Here is a 10,116-nt window from a genome sequence, read left to right as displayed (position 1 = left end):
GGGGGAGGGATTGCATTGGGAGTTATACCTGATGTAAATGACGAGTTAATGGGTGCAGTAGACCAACATGGCACAAGTATACATATGTAACAAACCTGCACGTTATGCACATGTACCCTACAACTTAAAGTATAATAATAATAAATAAATTTTAAAAAAATAAATAAAACACGAAAACAATTATCTTTCCTCCAGATTCTCATGTTAATCAGTGCAAAACATTGCAATTTTAGTAAAAATTGTTTATTACAATGTTATTTTAGAAAGGCTTATTCCTCAAACTATTGAACATGTACTTAAAAGACGGCCAAATTATGAGAACGATCAACTTCAATGGCTTCCTCTACGCCCAACTTGGCTTCTCCATGTCCTTCCTGTGACTCATCAAGAGAGACCAGGGCCTCATTTATGCCACTTGCAGAAGTTTCTCATGATATATCATTATCTTGAAAATTTAGACTTTTAATAGCTTATTTCATTTTTTTCATTGTGTTCTCCTCTTCCTAGCAGCTTTTTAATTTTCATATTCCTTTTGGTTTTCAATGTAGAAAACAACCTTAGTTTGTTCTTTGCTCATACTAGGAGTGTTTTTCAAGAGATTCAGAAAACTCCACCCATTGCTCTTTGACGACCATTCATTATAAAGAGGACATTTCGTTCCACTTCAGCAGTTTCCATCAGATGTTCAATTGCCTTTTGTTCCCAATAATCCTCACTACTTGAGCCATCAGATCTTTCTTTGGTTCCTGTACCCCGAATGAAATTTCATTAGCCACTTTCTCTTGAGAATCTTCCTTTGTGGTCTCATATCGACCTTTATAGTTCATTTCTGGTTCTAGTCTGTTCCCTAGCCTGTCTTTTACAGGTCATTTCCTTTTGAGATGACCTAGCCCCTTTTCCTCTTCCTTTGATCCCATTTTTGTTTGTTTGTTTTTTGTTTTTTTTTTGCCACCATGCATATATTCAGCTAGTTTCTCGTCTAGTCCTTTTATATGCTCTTGAGATTCCCTCTTAAGTTTCCTAGCAAGCAAACAATCGTAGGTCTCGAACTGTCCGCTTCTGTCAATAGCGCCCTCCATTCCCAAGATATCAACTTTAGTGGCCACTGAATCTTAATTCTGTTCCTGCAGTACAGCACCCCACATATTATTAATCTTCTTTGCTCCAGAAACAGGTGGTTTCTGACTGCTCTTGGCCAAACTGAAAAGACTCTGGTTTGGGAGGAGGGTTAAAACATTTCTGTCACTTGCGCTTCCAAAGACAGCTATCTTCGTCTGAATTAGAAAAACTCTCTTCACTTGAATCCACACTTTCAACAACTAGGTAACATGATACTGGTGCACATGCAGTTGCCCTGCTCTGGAAGGCCCTCACAAGCACTGTCCCCGCCTAGCACTTTCCACACTTGCTGCGGCCTGTCGCTGGGTGCCGCCCTTATGTCAGAATCTGAGTCATGTTGGAAAGCTGCCCATCTTCCATGTAGCCGGCCTCCAACACCCTCTTCCCGCGGTGCCTGTTCCTATATTTTAGCCAACTTTATTTTCATCTCTGTTGCCTAGAAAGTCTTTAAAGACTATGTTATGTGTTCCTGTGCCCCTTTAAGGTACTATATATTTCTGCATTTTGACTTTCATTGTGATGTGTTATAATTGATTATTTAAATATTTTCTCTATTACATTCTAAGCTTCAGTGAATAATCAATCATTGTATCATCAGTGCTGTCATAGAAATTGAATAAATACAGTTTCCTTTCATATTATTTAAGATCATATCTCTTGTTTCATAACTTTTTATCCATGAATGTTTTCCTTTGAAACTTCACTCTAATGTTTCCTATATTTTTTATAGATTTTTTTTTTTTGTGGGAATCTGTTTTTTCCAATTTTCCTGTTCTTGAAAGAGAAGTAGTGGGAATCTCCTTGGACACACTCACTTTCCACAGAGTTATAGTATAATACTCCTCTCAGATCTTAATTTTGAGAGTCAGTGGATTATGTAGGTACTAAGAATCAGTTGTCAATTATAGATATGCTGGACCAAAGAGGAAACTGCTAACATTGTTTTCCATAGTCTGATGTGGCAAGAAAGAATAAGTATTATGTGATTTGAAGTAGTCTACAATTCTTACACTGAGTGAGAGGGGAAGTGCATTAAAACAACCACACCCTGTAAACATTATTCTCACTCATCCCTTCACCTCTATTTTTTCTACTTAAAATAACTTCAAAATAAAATATGATACAATATACATTTTTCACTGCATACCCTGTCAATTGTTTTGGAACTGGAGTCCCTAAATGCATACAGAAAGATTAGTAATAGTTTTGACAGCAGATGAAGATGAAAACAATATGTCTTTGATGAAGGCCAATATATAACAGGTATAAATAGAAACTTTCTACTGTTTTCTCATCTTACTTCGCTCCATTGCCTCAGGATCCCTTTCACTTAACCCTATTACAAAAGAATTAAGGGTGCAGAAGAAAACGAGTGTGTGTGAACAAGATCAGATTTGTTTTAGTAAATATGCTAACAAGATTAAAAAAATGGAACATAAAAGAGAGGAGAAAGGTGACCTATGGCTCATTTCAGTGCTTAGGCTCTGACCACTCTTTATTGCGTCTTTATTCTTAGCCAACACAAGACCCTTCCTCTTCCAGCTGAGGTGCTGACCTTGCCTCTATCATTGACAGTAAGAGAAAATCTGAAAAACAGATTGAAAATCTGACTTCCAATCAAGAATTCCTCTCCAGGACCACAGTTGGGGATTTATGCCTATACTTATGGCTACAGGAAACCGGACAGAAATAAGTGAATTTATCTCCATGAGCTTCTCTTCCCTGCCTACTGAAATACAGTCATTGCTCTTTCTGACATTTCTAACCATCTACCTGGTCACTCTGATGGGAAAGAGCCTCATTATTCTGGTTACCCTAGCCGACCTCATGCTACACAGCCCCATGTACTTCTTCCTCAGACACTTATCCTTCCTGGAGATTGGCTTCAACCTAGTCATTGTGGCCAAAATGCTGGGGACCCTGCTTGCCCAGGACACAACCATCTCCTTCCTTGGCTGTGCCACTCAGATGTATTTCTTTTTCTTCTTTGGGGTGGCTGAATGCTTCGTCCTGGCTACCATGGCATATGACCGCTATGTGGACATCTGAAGTCCCTTGCGCTACCCAGTCATCATGAACCAAAGAACACGGGCCAAACTGGCTGCTGCTTCCTGGTTCCCAGGCTTTCCTGTAGCTACTGTGCAGACCACGTGGCTCTTCAGCTTTCCATTCTGTGGCACCAACAAGGTGAACCACTTCTTCTGTGACAGCCCACCTGTGCTGAAGCTGGTCTGTGTAGACACAGCACTGTTTGAGATCTACACCATCACTGGAACCATTCTGGTGGTCATGATCCCCTGCTTGCTGATCTTGTGTTCCTACACTCTCATTGCTGCTGCCATCCTCAAGATCCCATCAGCTAAAGGGAAGCATAAAGCTTTCTCTACGTGATCCTCACATCTCCTTGTTGTCTCTCTTTTCTATCTATCATTAAACCTCACATATTTTCAGCCTAAATCAAATAATTCTCCTGAAAGCAAAAAGCTGCTATCATTGTTCTACACTGTTGTGACTCCCATGTTGAACCCCATTATCTACAGCCTGAGAAATAACGAGGTGAAGAATGCCTTCAGCAGGATGGTCTGCAAGACCCTAGCCCTCAGAAACTGTATCCCATAGACCTTAGGAAGTAAGGCTAAATTCTACTGAATAACAATTAGTTTCATGTTTGGGACACCTCTCTGCCTCTCTTCACATATCTATTGGAATGAAACTCAGCTATTGAAATGGCTATTGGAAAGCTCGGTGGAGAGAAGAGAGTCCAGTGTTGATGTAAACCTGTCATTATCATCTTCTAGATTCCTTTACCTACCCATCATATACTTAATCTGTTTTTCTTATTGGCGCAATTGGCACTTTGACACTTCTGTGGCTAAACCATTCGAGATACTCACTTTGCTAATGAGCACAAATGTGAATATATTGTGGACAATATGGAACTACTTGTAATATGACCTTGGGGACACACAATGGTCAAGACAATGATAATTATCAAATGTCATCTTGGCCATCATCTTGGTTTGGACAATTCTGACACCATTCAGTAGAAAACCCTATAATACTTCCAATACATAATTCTTGCTCTTCCTTTCATTTTGCATGCTCCTAAGGAAGCGTTGGCTTTTATGTTTGTGGATATTTAGCATGGATAGAGAAAAGAGGGTCACTAATCCCCATACATGTTCCTTTATAAGCCCAATAGCCTTAAAAGACTCCTTCCTTAGGCTATTCTTCCCAGGCAGAGTGAGCTGTTTCCAATTGTCTCTTGCAGATTCATTTTCAAGTTCTTAATCCTTGTTAAAGTAATTTCAAAATTTCACAAACACAATCTCAATCATAATGCTGCTTTTTTCAAGGCTTACAGTGGATCTTAGCTGACTCCTATATTTGCTTAGTGCCTTTAAATTTTAATAAATTGTTGACATGAAAATACAAAATATCATAAAGCACAATCATTGCCATCAGAAATGAATAATTTGATCAACAATGAGGGATTTAGATGAGGTAATTGCTAAAAGTAAATTCATTTTACAATTAAGCAAAGTAAGATTCAAGTTATTCCTCCCCAGAAGCCAAGCAGATGCCAGTGCTATGCTTTCACAGCCATCAGAACCATGAGTCAATTAAATACTTTTTCTTTATAAATTGCCCACTTTCAGGGATTTCTTTATAGCAATGCAAGAATTGCCTAACACAGAAAATTGGTAGTGGCAGTGGGGCATTGCTATAAAGATACCTGAAACTATGGAAGTAATTTTGGAACTGGGTAATGGGGAGAGGTTGGGGAGTTTGGGGGGCTCAAAAAAGACAGAAAGATGAAGGAAAGTTTGGAACTTCTTAGAGACCATTTAAATGATGGTGACCAAAATGCCAATAGTGATATGGATGGTGAAGGCCAGGCTGCTGAGGTCTCAGATGGAAATGAGAAACTTATTGGGAACTGGAGCAAAAGTCACATGTGTTATGCCTTGGCAAAGATCTTGGCTGCATTCTGTTCATGCCCTAGGGATCTGTGGAAGTTTGAACTGAAGAGTGATAATTTAGGGCATCTGGTGGAGGAAATTTCTAAGCAACAAAGTGTTCAGATGTGATCTGGCTGCATCTAACAACCTATGGTCAGATATGGGAGCAAATAAATGATTTAAAGTTGGAATTTTATGTCAAGGAGAAGCAGAATATAAAAGTTTGGAAAACTTACAGCCTGGCCATGTGGTAGAAAATAAAAGCCCATTTTCAGGAGAAGAATCCAAGCAGACTTTGGAGCAACAATTTGCTAGAGAGATTTGCATAACTAAAAATGAAGCCAAGTGCTATTAACCAAGACAATGGGAAAAGGTCTTGAAAGAATTTCAAATACCTCTGTGACAACCACTCTCATCATAGGCCCAGAGACCTAGGATGGAAGAATGGTTTTGGGGGCCAGAACCAGGGCCTCATTGCCCTGTGCAGCCTCAGGATACTGCTGTCCACATCCAGGCTGCTCTGGTTCTAGCTGGGGCTCAAAGGGGCCAAGGTACCCCTTGGGCCACCACTCTAAAGGGCACAGGCCAAAAGGGTTGGTGGCTTCCATTTGGTGTTAAGCTGGCAGAAACAGAGTACAAGAGTGAAAGAAACTTGGCAACCTCCACCTAGATTTCAGAAGATATACGAGAAAGCCTGGGTACCCAGGAATCCTGCTGCAGGGGTAGAACCCTCACAGAGAACCTCTACTAGGGAAGTGTTGAAGGAAAATGTGGGATTGGAGGCCCCACACAGAGTCTTCACTGGGGAATTCCCTAACGGAGCTGTGGGAAGGGGGCCACCATCCACCAGACCCCAGAAGGATAGATCTACCAGCATCCTGCATCCTGTACCTGGAAAAGCACAGAAACAGAACTGCCTAAAGCCTTGGGAGCCCACCCCTCACAACAATGCGCCCTGGATGTGGGACATGGCATCAAAAGAGATTATTTTGGAGCTTTAAGATTTAATGACTGCCCCCCTGGGTTTCAGACTTGCATGGGGCCTGTAGCCTCTTCCTTTTGGCCCTTTGGAGTGGAAATATTTACCAATTGCCGGTACCACCATTGTATCTTGAAAGTAAATAATTTGTTTTGATTTTACAGGTTCATGGCTGGAAGGAAATCAGCTCCAAATGAGACTCTGTACTTGAGACTTTGGACATGTGAGTGATGCTACAATGAATTGAGACTTTTGGGGAACTGTTGACAAGGCATGATTGTATTTTGTGATGTGAGAAAAACATGAGATTTGAGGGGTCAGGGGAGAAATAACATAGTTTGTATGTTGTCCAACTATATTATTCCTCCCCTAACCCCTCAAATCTCATATTTTTCTCTAAATGTCATGTTGAAATCCCTCTAAATCACATGTTGAATTATAATCCCCAATGTTGGAGGTAGGGCCTAGTAGGAGGTATTTGGGTCACAGGGGTAGATTCCTTAGGGCTTTGTGCTATCCTCATGATAGTGAGTAAGTCTCATGAGATCTGGTTGTTTAAAAGTGCGTGATACCACCCCACCCATCTCTTGTGTCTGCTCCAGCCATGCAATGTGCCTGCTCCTGCTTCACCTTTGACCATGGGTAAAAGCTCCCTGAGGTCTCTCCAGAAGCTGAGCAGGTGCCAGCATCATCATGCTTGTACAGCCTGTAAAACCATCAGCCAATTAAACTCCTTTTCTTTGTAAATTACCGTGTCTCATCTATTTCTTTAAAGAAACCCAAGAATAGCCTAACACGTTGTTATTTCTCTCTTTTTTTTTTTTTTTTTTTTTTGAGACGGAGTCTCGCTCTGTCGCCCGGGCTGGAGTGCAGTGGCCGGATCTCAGCTCACTGAAAGCTCCGCCTCCCGGGTTCACGCCATTCTCCTGCCTCAGCCTCCCCAGTAGCTGGGACTACAGGCGCCCGCCACCTCGCCCGGCTAGTTTTTTGTATTTTTTAGTAGAGATGGGGTTTCACGGTGTTCGCCAGGATGGTCTCGATCTCCTGACCTCGTGATCCGCCCATCTCGGCCTCCCAAAGTGCTGGGATTACAGGCTTGAGCCACCGCGCCCGGCCGTTATTTCTCTCTTAACTATGCTTTTGGTAATATTTTATTCCTTGGGCTTAGGTGTCAAACTTGGGTCTACAAAAATATTCTTTTATTACTTCTATTAATACTTCTTTACTTTCATTGTTTAATATTTAAATCTTTTGCAATGTGGAATTTATCTGGTAGGAGGTATGTTTGGTTTTTTTGTTTGTGTATTTGTTTGTTTTCCAATAGCCGGCCTTATTGTCCTAACATAATTTATTGAAAAATATGTTATTTCTCCTATTTACTTGAAACATCAATATACTCTTACATATAGTTACAATATTCATAAGAATATGCTTAGGAATTCTAGATAACACTAAGAAACTTAAAATTTAATGGTTTAAAGTTTTCAGAAAGTTTACAATACTGTACTTATTACCATGAAAAGATAATAGAAAATTATCAACTTCGCAGGAGTCTTCAAAAGATGTCAATACAATTGCAATTTATCCAATTGGGTTGCTGTAAATTTCATAGATAATTTAAAAAGGTAAAGTATTTATTCTTGCATTTGGCTTTAAGCAAGTTCTAGATGTACTGGGTAGTATTTAAATAAATGGTCTTATATTTATAAAATTAAAAGTTGTGAAAATTGTCCCAGAGGGAAAGAAAAAGGAATAACAAACAAATAATAACAAAATAATATTTTAGGGGTTCCTTAGATGATAATATGTAAGCTAATTTTTGCAACTAGGTTAAGAGGTAGGAAAATTGCATTCTAGACTGAAAAAGATCACAGAAGTCCCAGGTGAGGAAGAACTTGGTACATTTCAAAAGTACAAGAACACTGATATTTGCTGAAATGTTGCAAATATGGGAAAGAAAGGTGAAAAATGGCTTGATAGGTAGACAGAGGTCAGGTCATAGAGGAATTCCTTTTCAGCATGTTAAAGATTTTGGAGTTTAAACTGCATGCAATAGTGTATTAGTCCATTTTCACACTGCTATAAAGAACTTCCTGAGACTGGGTAATTTACAGAGGAAAAAGGTTTAATTGACTCACAGTTCCACATGGCTAGAGAGGCCTCAGGAAACTTACAATCATGGTGGAAGAGGAAGCAGACATATCTTACATGGTGGCAGGGAAGAGAGAGAGAAATAGAGAAAGAAAAGCCCAGGAGAAACTGCCATTTATAAAACCATTATGTCTTATGAGAACTCCCTCACTATCACGAGAATAGCATTGGGAAAACCACCCCTATGATCCAGTCACCTCCCACCAGGTCTCTCCCTCAACACCTGGGGATTACAATTGAAGATGAGATTTGGGTGGGGACACAAAGTCTAACCGTATCATCCCATCCCAACCCCTCCCAAATCTTATGTCCTTACATTTCAAAACCAATCATTCCTTCCCAACAGTCCCCCAAAGCCTTAACTCATTTCAGCATTAACTCAAAATTCCAAGTCCAAAGTCTCATCTGAGACAAGGCAAGTCCCTTCTGCCCATGAACCTGTAAACTCAAAAGCAAGTTAGTTACCCACAACGGGATACAGGCATTTTATAAATGCTTCCATTCCAAATGGAAGAAATTGACCAAAACAAATGGCTACAGGCCCCATGCAAGTCTGAAGTCTGGTGGTGGGGGCAGCCATTAAATCTTAAAGCTCCAAAATAATCTCCTTTGACTCCATGTCTCACATCCTGGTCATGCAGATGCAAGGAGTGGGCTCCCACAGTCTTGGGCAGCTCCACTCTTGTGGCTTTTCAGGGTACAGTACCCATCCTGGCTACTTTCACAGGCTAGCGTTGAATGTCTGCAGCTTTTCTAGGTGCATGGTGCAAGCTGTTGGCGGATCTACGATTCTGAGGTCTGGAGATTGTGGGTCTTTTTTCACAGATCCACTAGCAGTGCCCCAGTGGGGACCCTGTGTTGGGGCTCCAACCCCACATTTCCCCTTTGCACTGCCCTACTAGAGGCTTTTCACAAGGGCTTCACCCCTGCAATAAACTTCTGCCTGGACAGTCAGGCATTTCCATACATCCTTTGAAATCTAGGTGGAGGTTCCCAAACCTCAATTGTTGACATCTGTGCACTCACAGGCCCAACACCATGTGGAAGCTGCCAAGGCTTGGGGCTTGCACCCTCTGAAGCAACAGCCTGAGTTGTACCTTGGCCCCGTTTAGCCATGGCTGGAGCTGAAGCAGCAGGGATGCAGGGCACCAAATCTTGAGACTTCACAGAGCAGGGGAGCCCTGGGCTCAGCCCAGGAAACCATTTTTTCCTTATAGGCCTCCAGGCCTGTGATGGGGGGGCTGCCACCAAGATCTCTGACATGCCTTGGAGACATTTTCCCCATTGTCTTGGTGACTAACATTCAGCTCCTTGTTACTTATGCAAATTTGTGCAGCTGGCTTGAATTTTCCCCCAGAAAATGAGTTTTTTTTTTTCTATTGTATAGTCAGTTTGCAATTTTTAAAAACTTTTATGCTCTGTAATCTCTTGAATACTTTGCTGCTTAGAAATTTCTTCTGCCAGATGCCCTAAATCATCTCTGTCAAGATCAAAGTTTCACAAATCTGTAGGGTAGGAGCAAAATGCCACCAGGATCTTTGCTAAAGCATAGCAAGAGTCACCTTTACTCTAGTTCCCAATAAGTTCCTCATCTCCATCTGAGACCATTTCAACCTGGACTTCATTGTCCACATTACTCTCAGCATTTTGGTCAAAACCATTCAACAAGTCTCAGGGAAGTTCCAAACTTTCTCACATCCTCCTGTCTTCTGAGTCCTGCAAGACTCTAGGACGTTCCAAACTTTCCCACATGTTCCTGTCTTCTTCTGACCCCTCCAAACTGTTCCAACCTCTGCCTGCTACCCAGTTTCAAAGTTGCTTCCACATTTTTGGGTATCTTTATAGTATTACCTCACTCCTGGCACCAATTTAAGTTTCTGAAGGCCTTCCCAGCCATGCAGAACT

General features: G+C 41.1%; 1 protein-coding gene and 1 pseudogene across 1 annotated transcript; one reads left to right on the top strand and one right to left on the bottom strand.

The window, feature by feature from the left end:
* Window positions 1-462: 462 nt before the first annotated feature.
* Window positions 463-1,706, bottom strand: LOC112605886 (annotated as a pseudogene).
* A 1,069-nt stretch (window positions 1,707-2,775) lies between these two features.
* Window positions 2,776-3,738, top strand: LOC112605727 (olfactory receptor 10A5-like). Its single transcript, XM_025355541.1, is given in 1 exon segment — window positions 2,776-3,738. A coding segment is annotated over 1 exon segment (954 nt). The 5' UTR covers window positions 2,776-2,784.
* The last annotated feature ends 6,378 nt before the right edge of the window (window positions 3,739-10,116 follow it).

Source organism: Theropithecus gelada, chromosome 14 (genome assembly GCF_003255815.1).
Source record: "Theropithecus gelada isolate Dixy chromosome 14, Tgel_1.0, whole genome shotgun sequence".
In the NCBI taxonomy this organism is placed as follows: Eukaryota; Metazoa; Chordata; class Mammalia; order Primates; family Cercopithecidae; genus Theropithecus; species Theropithecus gelada.
Note: the sequence above shows the minus strand (reverse complement) of the source record. Positions and strands in the feature narration are given on the sequence as shown.